Here is a 17411-nt window from a genome sequence, read left to right on the forward strand (position 1 = left end):
AGATAGATAGATAGATAGATAGATAGATAGATAGATAGATAGATAGAATTTGATCTTCACCACAACTCCATGAGGTAGATATTACTATTTTTCCTATTGGGAATACTGAGGCAGCAAAGGTTAGATGAATTACCCAAGGTCACATAGCTAACAAGTCTCTAATGCCAAATTCAAACTCAGAACTTCCTGCCTCCCAGTCCAACACAACCAGACCAGTTCTTGTTGAAGGAAGAAGATAAGAGAGGCAGCCAGGAGCTGTGGTTCTAGTGAGGTAAGCTCAGTCCCCATTCCACCTGACCAACTCTTGGAAGCCTTCTGTGTTTTTAACCCAGGGTTCATCCTCTGCCATTAACTTTTCCAGACTTAGTAACCAAATAGGAGAAGCCAACCTCCTCTCTCTGAGAGTCCTACGTTGCTGAAAGCAGGCAGAGGACATCTGCATAGGTTCATATTTCTGTGCATTCTCTCCCCTTACTCCATGGAGATTTTACAGGGGCAGGCGAAACTATTCATTGGCCCATCCATGCCTCCAATGGACACCAGCCTCAATGGCCTGGAGACTGTTCCACAACAGGACAACAGAGAGGAATAAGAGCTTCGTCCATTTGCCAACCCAGGGATCTGCTGACACAGGCAGGAGCCATCTCTTTCATGAGTTCTTGACCTTGAAATGGGTGGTCACCCAAAGTTCCCAAGGCTATGTGTGAGGAAGCCATCTCTCCAGAGGACATATTGAGGCCTAAGGAATGAATAGGGTGTTGGACTTGGAGTTAGGAAGACTTGGTTTGACTCCTGCCTCAGGGGCTTCATAGCTGTGTGCCTCAGGACAATCCACATTACTTCTGGGACCCTCAGTTTCCTTATCTGTAAAATTGGGATAATAACAGCAGCCATCTCTCTGGACAGAGCTGTGAGAATCTAATGAGATTATATATAGAGAGCTCTTTGTAAACCTAGTCTTGGAGCCTTCCCTCTGAGTCCATCCCCCATTTTTCCTGTGTATATCTTGTTTGGGCATGGGTATTTGCACGTTGTCTCACTTATTAGATTGTGAGCTCCTTGAGAGACGGGACTGAATTTTTTTGTTGTTTTTTTTTAATTTTCCTTGTATTCCTACTCTGTGCTTAGCATAGTACCTGGCACACAGTAAGTGCTTAATAAGGGCTAGTGGATTGACTGACTGAAGTACTATATAAATGTTAATTCTTTTATTTCCAGAATAATTTGACCCTGGGAGTCAAGGTTGGGCCAAGGGTTTGAAGTCAAAGGACCTGGTCCCTAAATTATCCCCCTTACTTCCCCACCCCCACAGTCACTTACTGCCTGAATTTGCCTTTAGGCAAAGAACTCCACCCTCAAAACCTCAGTTTCCTCCTCTGCAAAATGAGGCAGGCCTGAATTAGGTGAACTACTAAGTCCCTTCCATCTCAAAATCAGTGATCCTGGGAACTTAGATATCTTGGCCTTGGAGTGAGTGGGCCATCCCCTGAAAAGTTCTAAAGCTAAGCATGAGGAAGTATAGACCTGGGGAGCATATGATGGAAAGGAGTCCCCATTTGGAGTCAGAAAATCTGGCTTCCTATTTTAGTTCACCCACTTGTTAGCTTTATGAGCTTCAAAAAATCCCCCTTTCTGAGGCTTTAGTTTCCTCATCTGTCTAATGCAGGGGGTTGGGCTAGATGACCTCTAAGGTCCCTTCCATGTGACCCTTTCTTCTTCTAGATCTAAAATCCAATGATGCCACAATCCTGCCATCCTTGTGCATCAGGAACCCAGAGATATTTCTCACAGAGGAGGTGATGTGATATGTGGCTCCGAGGGACCAAGCCCAGCATGGGAGAGAAGAGTGTGTCCCAGGCTACTGGAGAGCTGAACCAAACTTCTATACCTAGGATGCACAAGCACAGCTAGTGTCAAGCCCAGAAAGGATGCTCTGTGCCCAGGATAGACAGGCACCATTAGCAGCAAGCTTGGATGAGAGTCCTAGCTAAAGCAACCATACACAGAAACCACTGTGTCCATGGAAGGCTATCTCTGACCTTAGTCCTGTCTTTTTGTCTGTGGTGCCCCTGGTTGGATGGATGGATGGATGGATGGATGGATGGATGAATAGATGGAGGGAGGGAAGGAAAATCATCTACTAAGCATTTCCCATGTGCCAAGACTGATGCTACTCTCAAGGTGATCACATTCTAACTGGGGGAGACAGCTCCCAGTGGTCCTTAGGGTGTGTCAGCCAAGGAGCACATAACAGTAGAGTAGCATTGGTGGCAGGGAGGTTGCTTCTAGGTGCGAAAGGAATGAAAAGATCACCTGGACGAGAAAGTCATTGGGCAGCCAGAAGGGTTTTCCCTGCCAGCCTGGCAGAGAACGTAGCTCAATACAGGGTAGCTGGCGCTCCATCTGCTGGACAAAATCCAAACTGCAGAAAGCCTGAAACAAAGCTTAGCAGCTCAAGTAGGAGCTGGGAGTAGCTAGTTGTTTTTTTTTTTTCTAAAAATTTAATTGTCCCCTGCCCTAAGTCAATTCCAGGATGGGTTCAATACCATTTAGGGAAAAACTAGTCTAGGCTACATGGAAGATAATAGTCATCCAACCGAGGGAGCTAGAGAAGAGTGTTGAGAATAAAGGTAGGGAGACAGATAGGAATGGGGATAGAGATGGGAGCGTGTGTTAAAAGTGTATCTTGTTCTGCTCCCCCGACCAGACACCCCCACATTCTAGTTAGTATAGTGAGTTTATACGTCATCAGCAGAAAGGTGCGGTAGCAAGAAGTCAGACTGCAAAAGGGAGCCTTTGTCACATCTATACTGTCCCAAAGACCAAAGGGACATAATGGGCAAACTGTATCTTATATTAATCAAAATTCACATCCTGAAACTCTGTGCTAAATCAGAGAAGCCATCTGGACCTTTTGGTCCTGAGGTAGATAAACCTCAGACAAGTTCCCGACATCGACAGTTAAGATCAGTAGAAGACCCAATATTAATAATAACTCTGTGATGACACGGACAGGTTAACTTCAAAGTTTTACTGATCACTCTGAGATGATTTGGAGATGCTTTGGATCTAAGCCACCCTAACATGGAACAAATAAGAGTTAGTTTGTTCCCCTCTTTAAAAAATCCATGAAACCAAGACCTCAAACTCTGTCTCCCACCCCTAGTCCTCTTCCATTTACATTGGGTCCATGCTGCTGAGTGCTCTCAACTCTAATTCATAGTTATGTGAGTGATATTCTCTGCCTTTCCCCCTCCTGCCTGCTTTCTCTCACCATCCCATCCCCATCCCCATTCCTCTTGTCTGCCTTTGTAGCTTTTTTGCTGCTCATCTCTGTTCACCCCTGTGATTTCAGACTCATTTTGGGTTGATTTCCCAGTGGGCAAATTTCTTGCTGCTATGGTGGTCTTTCTGGGGCAGCTGGGTAGCTTAGTGGATAGAGCTCTGGGTTGGTAGTCAGGAAGAACTGAATTCAAATCTAGACCTCAGATCAGTTGTGTGACCCTGGGCCAGTCATTTAACCTGTTTATCTCAGTTTCTCATCTGTAAAATGAAGTGGAGAAGGAAATGGCAAATCACTCCAGTATCTTTGCCATGAAGACCCTAAAATCACCATCCCTGTGATTTCTTTAACCAAAACATGTTTTTCTGGCTTCCTAGCCTGTGTAAGTGTTAGGTTCCTCTATGAGACCAAAGAGTCAGACATGGCTAAAATGAGTAAACAACAACAACACCTAAAACCTGGGCATGTCTTCCCCGTTTCATAATTCCATAAATTAATTAATGATTCAGAATGGAAAGAGGGAGGGCAGAGATTCTGATGGGGAGAAGGGAAAGGATGCAGTTGGGGACCTTTATTATAGGGATCAAACTGAGTTCAAGAAGAGTCTGAGGGAAACTCTCTTTGAGACTGTGGGTAGGTTACTGACTCCAAAGAAGGAAAATGCTCAGCTAGCCAGGCTTTCCTTCCTCTCCAGAATTTTGTCACTGTCCCTCCCCCTACCACACATAAGCAGAACCTTTACCTACCCTCACTCCCTTTTTGTCTTCTTTTTATGTTTGTCTTCCTTCATTAGAATATCAGAATGTAAACTTCTTGAGGACAAGGATTTTTTTCTTTCTTTCTTTCTTTCTTTTTTTCTTCCTTCTTTCATTTCTTTCTTTCCTTTCTTCTTTCTTTCTTCCTTTCCTTTTTTCCTTCTTTCTTTCCTTCTTTCCTTCTTTTGATCTATCTATCTTTCTTTTTTTCTTTTTTCTTCTTTTTGTACTGCCAACACTTAACACAGTGTCTGCCACATAATAAGTGCTTAATCAATACCTCTTGACTTGACTTTACTTGACTTGGAAGGGGTGAGACTACATTCCCATTCCTGCATAGGTCATGTCACTCAAAGGCCCTATAGTTAATCACACTCACCATCCCTGTGATTTCTTTAACTGAAACACATCTTTCCGGTTTCCCAGCCTCTGTAACTGTTAGGTTCCTCTATAAGACCATAAGATCCTAGAAGGCAAGGATTACTGGGGTCCAGAAACAGGATCATGTGAATTACTGGTCCCAGATGGAGAAGGGGGATCTGAGATAACAATTCTTTGTATAAAATGCTGTCTGTCCATAGAAGGTGAGGTGAGTGTCCCAGGAAGTGTCTGGGAGTGAAAGAAAACCCAGGGTGAGGACCAGTATGGGAGCCAGGGAAGGGTACGCTAATGATTTGTGAAGAATAGTCCCAAGGCTCTTGGTTGGGAGGACACACGGGTTCTTCCCCCATGGTCCCAGGAAGGAGTGAGCACCTCAGGGGCTGAGGACAGAGGGACAGGGCTGGGGGTGTGTATGGACATGTACTCAATTGTTTATATGTCTCTCCCTTTAGAATATAAACTCCTTGAAGGCAGGGAATCTTTACTTGGGTTTTGCTTTCCTTTTGGTTGGACTTTCCTTTCATCCCTAATATTTAGCAAAGGACTGGCACTGGGAAAACACTTAATAAATGCTTGTTGACTGGATGAATGAATGGCATAGCATTTATTGAGCACTTCACAACCTGCTGCTAAAAGCTAGAGATAAGGAACACAAAAGCCTGACAGTCTGTAACCTCAGGGAGCTTACATTCTAATAGATGGAGAAAGCCCATAGATACCAGTGGTAGCCAACTACAGTGTGTTTTGTTGTGGGAACTCCAAGGGATGATGAATGGAGCCCTAGATTGGAAACCAGAGATTGACACGGCCTTTCCTGTAGCAATGGTGGTATGGATCAGGTTATTTCCAGAGCTCTTAAAGTAGAACGGGGCTGGGGCAGGTCAAAGAGAATGTCAGGAAAATGGCCAGGGTGGAAGGAGAAGTGTGGCTGGGGCCTGCTAGATTTGGTGGGCCATGGGACACACTCATCATCAGGCCAGCTTCACCTCAAGGCAGGAGTTTCAAACATAAATGACTGCTGGGTCTAGAGATCTCATTCATCCCCAAAGACAAAGTCAGACAAAGGAAACAAGACAACACCATTGTACAAAGTTCTCATAGGTTAGCATTTACAGGCCTGGACTCCCAACTCTCAGTGGACATCCCTTTAGTGGACATCAGAGTTACATAGAACACTGGGGCAACAGAACTGATGAGATCACCAGTTAAGCCAATCTGGAGAGAGAGGACAAGGGCAAGAGCACAGGGAGGGTTGCCAGATGCCCATGGTGAGAGAGCATAACCTGGATGAAAATCTAAGAAAAGCAGCTGAGAAAGAGCAGGCAGACATGTAGGAGAAGGAGATAGGGAGACAGGTAGGAGGAGAACCAGGAGAATACAGTGTCTCAGTGAGAACCTGAAGGGGAAACTGTCTAGGACAAGGGGGTGATCAATAGTGTCTGAGACTGCAGAGAGGTCAAGAAGGATGAAGACTGGCAAAAGGTCATTTGGTTTGGCAAGTCTGAGATCACTGATAACTCTGGGGTTTCTGTTGAGTCATGAAATTGGAAGCCAAACTGCCCAGAGTTTATACTAGAGAGAGAGGAGGCAATGGGGGCCATTGTAGAGGGTCTTCTAAAGGAATTTAGCCATGAAAAGGAGATGAGATACAGGACAGCAGCTAACAGGCATGGTTGGATCATTTGAGGCGTGTTTACGTTTCTTAAGGGAGTAGACACAAACACATTTTTAGGAAACAGGGAAGCAGCCAGTAGATGGAGAGCGATTGAAAATAAGTGACAAAGTGGGTCTGATAACAAGGAAAATCCGCTGGAGAAGATGGGATGGGTCAAAAGTGAATATAAAGGTTTGGCCTTGACAATAAGAAGGGCCACTTCTTCATCCAAGACCAAAGTGATGGAGGAGAGAGTAGGAGAAGACATCTGAGTGATGGGTGATGAGGAGAGATAAAGAAGAGGAGCTCTTGGTGAATGGCCTCAATTTTTCAGTAAAGTACAAGGCCAGGTCATCAGCTAAGAGGGGGATGGGACCATGGGAGTCTTCATGAAAGATGAATGAATGCTTTTGGAACAGTTCAAAACAGTTTCAAAACAGTTCAACTGTTCAAAAGTGTGAAAGAGTGAATCGATTCCATAAGAAAGATATGAAAGATTTCCTTCCCACAGGAGGGACTAGTTGAGATTATTTTAAAATAAACTTGCTACTGGCCACATCAGAAGTTTTCTTTCCTTCTCTTCAGAACTTGCATTGGAGCAAAGGTGGTGAGTGGTGGGTATGCTCCAATACTGCAACTTGCCAAGGAATGATCAGCAGTAGGAAATGGGGGTGCCAAGGATGCATGTTTAGAGGAGAACATAGAGCTGAATTGATTAATTCATCATTATGAAGTAAAGAAGGGAGTTCAGTCGGTGCAAGGGTAATTTAGGCCAGGGAAGAACTAAGGAGTGGAAGGATTAGAAGTCATGGTGTGAACAGGATGAGGGGCCATAAGGCAGAGGGAAATAAGGAATGATAAAAGGCTATGATCTGATAAAAGGATTTTGCAATTGATGAGCATGCAAGTGGAACAGTTATGGTTATGGCAAGATCAAAGGGATACCCATCTCTGTGGGTAGCTGAAGTGGAGTGGAAGAATCAATCACAGGCATTGACTAGATTGAGTAACCAGGAAGTTTGGGGAATTGGGGGAGTGTCGGTACATATGTCGATGTCCCCAAGTGTGAGGGCAGAAGTTGGGGAGGAGAGACTGTGAGCCAGCCACCAAAGTCACCGAGGAAGGAGGGAGAATGTCTTGGGTTGGTAGATAATAGATAATCAATGGGATGATAAGTTTGAATGGCCCAAACCTCAGAGCAGGAGAGGTTGATGAGTGATGATAGCAGAACCAGAGTCCAGCAGAAGCATAGCAGAACAAGGAGAATTCCAGCTAACCCCATCCCCCACACCCAGTGAGTATGAGGGAACATGAAACCAGCAGCGAAAAGAAAGACCAGGGACATAGTCACCAGGAGACAGCCGAATATCAGTGAGTATGAAAAGATGGAAGGATTGAGAAAGGAAAAGCTTTAAGATGAAGGCACGTTCATTAATTATGGAGCAGACATTCCAGAGAGCACAGTAGAACCAGCAGATAGATATGGAGCTGGATATTGTGGGAGGGAAAGAGGAGAGTTGAGGGCGATGAGAATGAGAGGGTGGGCAGCTGGGGATGGGCAGCACAGTTTGCATTTCAACAGTTGAGATTCAGCATCATTGACATGGGGAGATAATGAAGGGGGGGAGAATAAAAGAATCCCTGAAGAATGAATCAAGATAGAGCATCAGCGGTTAGAGAGAGGTCTGTGGAAGAAGGCAGGTGGTTAGACTGGTCAAGGTCCTCTTTGGAAGTCCAGACTCATGGCATTTGATAGTATGGTATCCTGTGAAGTCCAGGATGCCCATGTCACAACATGGAGAAGCAAGTGAAGGTATGCATGGCCCAGGAGAGTACAGTAAGGAGGCAGCAGGAGGCAGGGGAAGGTGGTCCTGATCCCCAGATCTGACCCCTACTCCACCATCCCCAGGGCCTGAGTTTCTCCCACATTGGAGGCCAAGAGAGAGCTGGTAACAGGGTAATGTTAGGGCACAGGAAAGGTGCAATTAGACACTGGGTGGGGGTATAGAGCAGGAACGAAGAGAACATGAAATCAGAAAGGGATGTTCTTTTTAGTTTTTGACTCCTCAGGCCTCAGCTCCTCTTAGGGAAGGGAGGCCGAGGTCATTAGGCCACTGAGAAGAAGGAGCCAGGGAAGGAGGAAGTGCTGTGGATGCTCCTCCCCCACTCCCATCCCACTCCCACCTCCATTGCCCAGGTCATGTTCCTTTCCCCCACATACCTGACTTCCCTTTCATCAGGCCAGGCCTTCCCAGTAGGGTTCAGGAGAGGGGAAGCATTGAGGGGACCAGGCCCAATCATCTGAGAATTCTCCTGTCCTTTCCTCCCCACCTTTTCTGTTCCCCTTTTACATACTTCATAGGCTCCTTCCTCCCAGGCGGCTGTGTTATCAAGTCTGAGCTGAACTTGGAAAGGGTTGTGGTCCCTCATCAGCCCTAGATCTCTCCATGGATGCTCCTGCCCTTGTTCTGGGGTAGTAAGTGGGGTCAGAGCTAGAGCTCAGGGTGCCTAGAGGAGGTGGGAAGAGCTTGGGCAGAGGGTTGGGAATTAGCCATAGAAGTGGTGGAGGGGAAGATGGAAAACATGTATATACATATATATATATATATGTATGTATGTATGTATGTATGTATGTATATGTATATATATATGTCTCTGTCTTTCTCTCTTCCTCCCTACAGAGTCCCTTTCTCAACAACATCCAGGATTAGAGATTTGTGTCCAAGACACAGTGAGGGCCTATGTGTTTCCCCTGCTCCTTCCATTACATCAAACAATTCACTAATAATAACACAGCCCATGGATACTGGCTCCAGGGGATTGACCAGAATACACTGGTGGCTACCAATGACCTCCAGGGGAATGCCCTGCCCTGGGCCCGGGGCCAATTCCACCTCACTGGGGACCTACAGAAGGATAATTGCTTTCTGAGCATTCCTGAGATTCCAGAAGCAGGATCATGGGAATTACTGATTCCGGGTGGAGAAGGTGGATCTGAGCTACAGTTACTTGTATAAAAAAGGTGTCTGTCCAGATGGAAGGTGAGGATAGTGTCTCAGGAATGTCTGGGAGTGATGGGAAGCCTAAGTGGGGGACAAGAGTCAGGACAAGGTATGCTGGTAATACATGAGGGGGAGTCATAAGGCTCTTGGCTGGAAGGACACATTCTAGTCCTTTCTGTAAAGAAACAAGGCCCCAGACAGGGGAGCTCTTCAGGGCCTGGTGATGATACAAATGCCTGGGTAGCAGGGACAGGGCTGCAAATATACATGGGAGGCATCCAGGGATAGCCACATTAGTGAGGTAGGAGGGAGTGCCCCAAGGCTTTCAGCTGAGTGGACACACCGTGGGGTCCTCTGCTTGAGGAAACAGGACCCCTAGGTGAGGTAAGAGGCCCTGGGAATGGTGGGGACTTCCAAAGGATGGAGAGTAAGGGCATGGGAGGGGACACCAAGGAAAGGCTTGTTGTGACATCTAAGGCAAAACCACAAGGCCATCACTTGAGGGTACACATTATGAAAACCTATCCCCTTGCCACCTGATTCATTCAACTTTTCTGCCCCAGATCTGACACAGAAACCAGAGATCTCCATTCCAGATCTTCTGGAGTCTGGACACCAAGTGACCCTGACCTGTATAGCTCCTGGAGTCTGTAGAGAGGGGATGCCCCCCAACTTTCTCTGGACTGGCTCTGCTCTCTCTTCCCAGGGATTTGTCTCCCCAGATCTTAACTCCTCCAAACTCCTCTTCACCCCCAAAGCACAGAACCATGGCGCTAACCTCACCTGTCAGGTGACATTCCCAGAGGCCAGAGTGACCACAGAGACAACTGCCCAGCTCAGGGTTGCCTGTGAGTGCTGGGAAGGAGTGAATATGATGCCCAGGTGTCCCAGAGGAAGGAAGGGTACAAGAGAAATGTCAGGTCCATGGATATGTCCCTGGGTCCTGAGACGTTGGGGAGAGGTGGAGTCTATGGAAGCAAATCCTTGGGTCTGCCCTATTTCTGTCCTGGGTTCTGGTATTGAAGGTACCAATGTCATCCCATTTATGAAGATGGAGCTTGGGACTCCAGCCAAGAGCCAGTCACTTCCTTCCTCAGAATAGGAATATGAGTGTTTCCCAGAGAAATAAGACAGAGAAGTTGGCAGGAGGCAGGTGTAGACAGAAGGGTGGTCTGGAGCCAAGAAGAGACAGGACCATCAACCCAATCTTCTACTCTCTCTCCAAGGCCAGAATTCAGGGGAAACTTTTCATTCCTCCTACTTCTAGAGGCTAAGTCCTTCCACTCAGGCTACAGTATGAATAGCAGGCCCTGGGCCACAGAAGGGCAAGACCTGAGCTCCTCCCAGCCATTAGACTCTCAGATCCTCAGCCTAGAACTGCCCTCCCTGTCAGGGGAGGCCATGGCAGGGTCCATCTGCTGAACATAGGACCCACTAGACCTGCCCAATGTCTCTCTGAACCTCCTGGTGTACTATTAGTGGGAACAGGCTAGGCACAGGGCCCCTGGGGCCCTGCAGGTGGGAGAGAGGACACTGCACCGATTCATCTTCCCTCCCTTTCCACAGACCCCCCCAAGGATGCTTGGCCCCTCTTGCTTGTGGGCAGAGGAGGGATCACTCCAGGGAGACCTGGCTCCTCCCTCCTTGCACTGGTGGATGGGAGAGAGTATTGTGCATAGGAATGGCAGTGACAACACCCTCCCTGTGGTATACAGCACCTCCAGGAGCTGGACCATCAGCAGTCTGATCCTGGTCAAGAACCTGATGCCCAGCCTTGGCATCTGCTGTGAAGGGAGGAACCACCATGGGACCCAGAGTGTCAGTGTCCTGCTACTGGTACTAGGTGAAGGGAGGGAGGCCCCTGGATGGAAGCCAAGAGAATTCTGAGGGGCCAAGTTCAGGGGAAGCCAGAGCAGAGAAGGTGGAGGAGGGAAGAAAGTCTTTAAGTGTGAAGACCTGGTAGCCAGTCATGTAGTATTTGTGAGATGCTTGGCAAGCCGCTAACCCCATCTTTACTCGGTTGCTTCATCTGTAGAGGAAATCCAAGGGAGGAAGGAAGAAAGGAGGGAATGGAGAGAGGGAGGGAAGAAAGAAAGAAGGAAGGAAGGAAGGAGGGAAGGAAGGAAGAAAGGAAGATAGGAGAGAGGGAGGAAAGAAAGAAGGAAGGAGGAAAGGAAAGAGTGAAGGAGGGAAAGAAGGAAAGAAGGAAAGAAGGAAGGAAGGAAGGAAAGAGCATATAGATGATGCAGTGGATAGAATGCTGGGCCTGGAATCAGGAAGACCTGAGTTCAAGTGAGCAAATCATTAACCTTTGTCTGCCTCAGTTTCCTCAACTGCAAAATGGGAATAATAATAACATGAATCTCCCAGATTTGTTGTTTGGGTCAAATGAAATAACACCTGTAAGGCACCTAACAAAGGACCTGGAAACAGTAGTCATTTAATAAATGCTTGTTTGCTGTTTCCCTTTCCGAGTGCCCAGACTGACTGTGGCTGTGGGGTCTGGAGATCCTTTGCATACTCAAATACCAAGTCATACAAAGGAGACAAGCCAACACTATTGTGCAGAGTTCTCACTGGTTACCACTTAAAGGCCTGGCTCAGATCAAAATGATTAGCAAAGAACAGAACTGAAATTGAAATCCCGTATTTCACTAATTGTCTGGGGGGCAGTGAGACTTCCATGGTCTACCTCACTGGATTGTTCTGGGGAGCCCTTGGGAAACCAGGAAGCACCTGCCTCTACAGTGGAGCCACTTATTTCTGGGACCCCTAGAGCAGGGTGAGGGGACAGAAGGGAAGAAGGATGGAAGAGAAAATGGCTCCTCTCAGGCTGCATCTCTCCTCAGGTAATGCCTCCTCCAGTCCCTGCAACTTCTTGAAATGGATGATTAGGGGAGCCCTGTGTGGAATCCTCATGACTGCTCTGCTCTTCACATACGTGGCAGTCTGCCTGTGAGTTTCCAGATTAGGGATGAATGCAGAACCTTGGAAGATGGAATGTGCAGTAGAACCCAGAATATCATAACCAGAGTGGGTAGGAGGAGTACCTTCGAACACAGAATGCCAGAAATGGGAAGGGTCATAGGGCATAGAATGTTAGAGCTAGAAGGGACCTTAAAAAAAGGAATGTTAAAGCTGGGAGGGTCTTTAGAACATGGGATGTCGGAGTTGGGAAGGTCTGTAGAAGATACAAGATTAGGATAGAAAACATGCTGTGTCAGAGCCAGGAGAGCATATAACATGGAATACCATAATTGAAATGCTCCTTAGAACAGGGGATCTTAAATATCCTAGATGTTGTGGCCATGAACTAGAGATTCCCCTGGGGAACTGCGGGAAAGAAGCTATAGACAGAGCAAGAAGGGAACAACAGAAGACTTACAGGAGGGAGAAAACTCCGATGGATTTGGGGCTTAGAATGACATATCTACCAACAGAAAGGTAGAATCGGATGTTTTAGCTAAAGGAGATGCTTTGCCCATTGGCAGTGCCTTTACATGAACAAATAACTCTTAGGACTTCACTGCACCAGGGCTGGTTATTCTCAAGATTACCAAGATAATAAGGTGGCCAGAGGTCAAAACTTTTGGGCAGCTAGGTAAAAAAAAAAGGGTAGAACACTGGAGTTGGATCCAGAGTGATCTTCATCAGGAAGATTCATCTTCATGGTTCAAATCTGGCCTCAGATGTTTCCTAGCTGTGTGAACCTGAGCAAGTCACTTAACCCTGTTTTTGCTTCCATTTCCTCATTTGTTAAATAACTTGAAGAAGTATCTTTGCTAAGGAAACTCCAAATAGGATCATGGAAAGTCAGATATGACTGGAAAACTATTGAACAACAACAGAGGTCATAACACACCAAACGCATAATATCAGAGTGAGAAAGGACATTAGAAAACAGTGAATAAAGTTTAAAAATGAAAGAGAACAGTTAATAAAAAGTCAGAGTGGGATGATAATTTAAAACACAGAAGACATAATGAAATAGCTGAAAGTGACTTTAAAACTCATTCATGGCAGAACTTGTTTCAGAATAAAGATACATAAGAGATAGCTTTCAAAGAGAGACTTGGAGGCAGCAACATCTGGGACAAGAACTGAACATGTCTCCTCTGTCAACCCACAAGTGAGTCACTGAGTTATCCTGACCCACATCCCTCAGTCTCTACCATTTTCCTGGAGGCCATAGAGATATAGAATATTAGGATGATACAACTATTCTTCATTCTCATTCTTATAAAGCGTTTCTAGGAAAACTGAGAACATAAAATCTCTGAACTTGGAATCTAGTTGATGAGATAAGTATCCCAACACCAGCTCAACTATGTAAGAGTGTGTATAATATTGGCTGTATTGAGAATGAGTGGGATATAAAACTAACCCTATCTCATCCCTAGAGATTTTATATGTGGAGACTGATAGCCACGTGTGGGTATTAGAGTGTAGTTTTGAAAGAGGAAAAAGATGTGGATTGATGGAAAAGGAATAACTGGTCAAAGATGTGAAGGTGGGTCCTAAGTGGATGGATTTGGGTTCTTTCCATCCCATTCAATTCAATAAACATTTACTGAGCATCATTACATACCTAGCAAGTGGTCCTCCAGCTCCTACTTAAAGACCTCTATGAGGGTGAACCCACTGCCTTCCAGGGTAGCCCCTTCCACATTGGACAGCACCCTCCACATTGGACAATACCTTCCATATTGGACAGTTCTAGTGATTGGGTAGGCCTCCCTGACATCCAGCCCGTATTGATCTCTATGTCATTTCCCCTCATTACTCCTGATTCTGAGCTCTGGAGTCCCCCAAAAAAACAGTCTATGCCTTCCTCCACATGACAGTCCTTGAACATCATTATCGTGTCTCAGTCCTACCAGCAGACTTCTTTCCTCTAAGTTAAACATGCCCAGTTCCTTCACCCAGTCCTCATAAGACATCATCTCAAAGCCTATTTCCCCTCCCTTCATGCCCTCCAGCTTAGCAATGTCCTAAGTAAAATTGAACTGGACACACTGGCAGAGATCTGGTCTGACTGGGGCCATGTGAAGAGATAAGATCACTTCCCTCTACCTGAAAGGGAGGCTCCCATTAATGCAGTCCAAGTTACATCAGCTTTGTTGGCTGCCCCATCATTGCTATTGAATCGCGTTGCAATTGCAGTCTTCCAAGATGCCCTGGTCATGTGTGAGACACACTGCTTACCATGGAAAAGTTAGGATTCAAAAATAGGTTCTCCGACTCCAAGCCCATCATTCTTCCTACTACAGCTGTCCAGGGAGCAAGGGAAGTGGTCTAGTATGAAATCTGGCCAGAAAGGTACTAGAGAGACAGATTGAGAAGGGCCTTAAATGTCAATAGAATGAGTTTATTTGGGGGTGGGGGTGGAGTGGAATTATGATCAGATAATATAGAGCTAGAAGGATCCTATAAATCTTCTAGTCCATGCCAATTGCTTTACAGTTGAAGAAAATCAGGCCCAGAGAAGAAAAGCTATTTGCCCAAGGACCAACAGATGGTAAGTGTCAGAGCTTAGAACTGAGCCCAAGTCTTCTGACTGAAAGTCTTCATCTAGTGTTGTCTGCTTTGCACCACGCTACAGGGCCAATCATAAGGTCAGTAAATCATGGGATTTAAAAGTGAAACCTACCTTAAAGACCACAAAGGCCAGGGACTCTTCCCCTTTCTTTTATGCCACAGACCCCTTGGGCAGTCAGTCTGGTGAAGCCTGTGGGCTCCTGCTCAGAATAACATTTTTAAGTGCATAAAATGAAACACATAGGAGTACAAAATAAACCGATTACATTGAAAACCGGTTGTCAATATATTTAAAAAATTCATAGACCCAACATTAAGAAACCTCAATCTAGGCCAACTTTCTCCATTTGCAGATGAGGAAACTGAGTTCAGAACAGTTAAGTACAATAAGTCTAAAGTCACAGGGAGTCAATGAGCCCAGCTGGAGTTTGGACCCATAACATCTGACTCCAAGACTGGTATAGTCATTGATTGAAGAAGTGGGTGAGTTATTTACTCATTTATTCAATTAGCCTTTATTCAATGTCCAGTGTATGCCCACTACACTTCCAGGAAGACAATCCCTACCCAAGAAACAGTGAAGGCCAACATCATAGAAATGATCTAGCAATGAGGCAGAGGTTTTACCCATGAGGAAGCTAGACTCTTGGGTCAATTCCATGCAGCAGCATGGAGCCAGCCCCTGGAAACTGATGGGTAAATTTGAAGTGGGAGCATTTACACCTCAGAAATTGACAAGCATGACAATCAGAATTTGATTTATGATTCTGTTAATTGTCTGGGGTCAAGATAGTAATGGAGAAATTTTAATAATGCAGATCAGACTTTAAAGTCTACCCTCCCTCTGCCTCTCCTCTTTCCCTGAAGAGCTGGTTGTTAAACATTTACCAGCACATCCCTGGCTCTGCTGTCTACTCAGCCTCAGGTTTTGTCTCATCAAGGGTCTTGAGGGTTATCTTTGGTTTGTATCCCTCCCTGGGGTAATGGCCTTCCTACTGTAGCGCTAGTGGCTTGGTGGCTAGAGCACTGGGCCTGGAGTCAGGAAACCTCGAGTTCAAATCTAGCCTCAGATGCTTACTAGCTATGTGACTCTGGGCAAGTCATATAACTTCTGTTTGCCTCAGTTTCCTCAAATGTAAAATGGGATGATAGCATCTACCTCACAGGGTTGTTGTGAGGATCAAACGAGATGATATTTATAAAGCCCTTAGCATGGTATCTCACATATAGTAGGTGTTATATAAATGCTTATTTCCAGGGCAGCTGGGTGGCACAGTGGATAGAGCATTGGCCCTGGAGTCAGGAGGACCTGGGTTCAAATCCAGCCTCAGATACTTATTAGCTGTGTGACTCTGGGTAAGTCACTTACAGAAAGAAGGAAGGATACTTATTCTCTTTCCTCCGCCTCCCTTCCACTACTGCCTGGTTCCTGATTAAGGGTTAGACTCTAACCTTGGGCATTGCCATGTGCAGACAAGTAACATCTTAGCCTTCACTTCTTCCAACCCAAGGATTCCCCCTATAGGAGACTCACAGAAACTCAGATTTAGAAGAGGTCTCAGAGAAAGCCTGAGAAGAATCCCCTAAAGCAAAATCATCCAGTCTCTTCTTGAAGACCTCCTGTGATGAGAGAGATAGAAGTGAGGAAGGCAGACCTAGAAGGGGCCTTAAAAACTAGAACTGAGAAAGTTGCCTCTAGAAGGACTCAGAACTCTTAGAATGCAGAATATCAGAGAAGAAGGTCCCATACAACTTAGAATGTGGCACATTAGCTTTGAAATACATCTTAGAATGTTGAACACATAATGTCAAAGCTGCAAGGACTCTTAGAAAATAGAACACAGAATATTGAGTTGAAATGGACCTTAGAATAGAGGACATATAGTGCCCCAAAAAGAAGAAACCTCAGAACACATAGGCCCTAATGTCAGAGATAACGGGCCATGTAGAAGATAGAAAGGAGAATGTAAGAACTAGAAAGGTCCTCAAAACATAGACTGTTGGTGGAGAAAGGTGATAGAGAACAGAGACTGGCAGAATTGGAAGGGCCCTGAGAGACCACTTTGTTTGCTTTTTCCTCTTTTGAGTTCCTGCAGGCATTCTCCACCTCAAAGACCTCATGGCTCTTTTTATGAGAATTCTGGGAAGCAAGACTCCTTAGAGCACATTCCCTCACCTGCGCTGGACTCTTGCTCACAGGAAGGGGAGGACCAGGTACAATATGCCTCTGTCTCTTTCCAAGCCCAGAAGCCCCAAGAGATTCCCAAGCCTGAAGACACTGACGCTGAGTATTCAGAGCTCAAGTTCAAATAAAGAGATTGGAGCAAGGAGGGTGGGGACTACTTGAGATTAGGGAGAATATGGAGCTCTGCTTTGAGAAAGAAGATGCTGTCAGGATGAATCCATCAGCAGAAGTATATTGATCTTAGCCACTATGGGGGAGACAGAAATGGGACAGGGCATTGTCTGGCAAGAGCTTATGTGGTGATTAGATGAACAAAACTTAATGAGAGATACAGAGCATAGAAGTCAGAGCTGGAAGGCTCTGGCGATGGGTCACACATATACCCAACCCTGTTCTCTCTTTTTAATTCCAGCCCCACATGATCAACTTCCTGCTGGGCATCTCCACTTGAATGTCCCTTAGGACCTCCAGTCTAGCTTGTTCAAATCAGAACCCATTATATTCTCCCCTTCCCCAAGCCTCCCCTTCCCTTAAGCTTCTCTGTTTCTCTTAAGAGCAGCACCAACTAGGTCCCAAGCCTTAGCATCATCATTGACTGTTCCCTCCCCTTTTC

The 17411-nt window shown here is 45.8% G+C and overlaps 1 protein-coding gene across 1 annotated transcript; it reads left to right on the top strand.

Annotated features, from left to right (window-relative positions):
• The first annotated feature begins 8814 nt into the window (after nucleotides 1-8814).
• On the top strand, nucleotides 8815-16926 carry LOC114040144 (sialic acid-binding Ig-like lectin 12). Its single transcript, XM_027858141.1, has 6 exons — nucleotides 8815-9052; nucleotides 9639-9923; nucleotides 10514-10552; nucleotides 10646-10918; nucleotides 11852-11924; nucleotides 16701-16926. The coding sequence occupies exons 1-6, from the start codon at nucleotides 8815-8817 to the stop codon at nucleotides 16924-16926; spliced, it is 1134 nt and encodes a 377-aa protein (XP_027713942.1).
• Nucleotides 16927-17411: the final 485 nt, after the last annotated feature.

This window comes from Vombatus ursinus, unplaced genomic scaffold (assembly GCF_900497805.2).
Source record: "Vombatus ursinus unplaced genomic scaffold, bare-nosed wombat genome assembly UNPS02012758.1, whole genome shotgun sequence".
Taxonomy (NCBI): domain Eukaryota; kingdom Metazoa; phylum Chordata; class Mammalia; order Diprotodontia; family Vombatidae; genus Vombatus; species Vombatus ursinus.

What these genes read in the sequence shown, in the direction of transcription:
- LOC114040144 (XM_027858141.1), top strand. Translation starts at nt 8,815, where the DNA reads ATGTGTTTCCCCTGCTCCTTCCATTACATCAAACAATTCACTAATAAT. An exon ending in TGCCCAGCTCAGGGTTGCCT is followed by an intron (nt 9,924 to 10,513) that starts GTGAGTGCTGGG and finishes AGGACCCACTAG; the next exon opens with ACCTGCCCAATGTCTCTCTG. An exon ending in TGTCCTGCTACTGGTACTAG is followed by an intron (nt 10,919 to 11,851) that starts GTGAAGGGAGGG and finishes TGGGACCCCTAG; the next exon opens with AGCAGGGTGAGGGGACAGAA.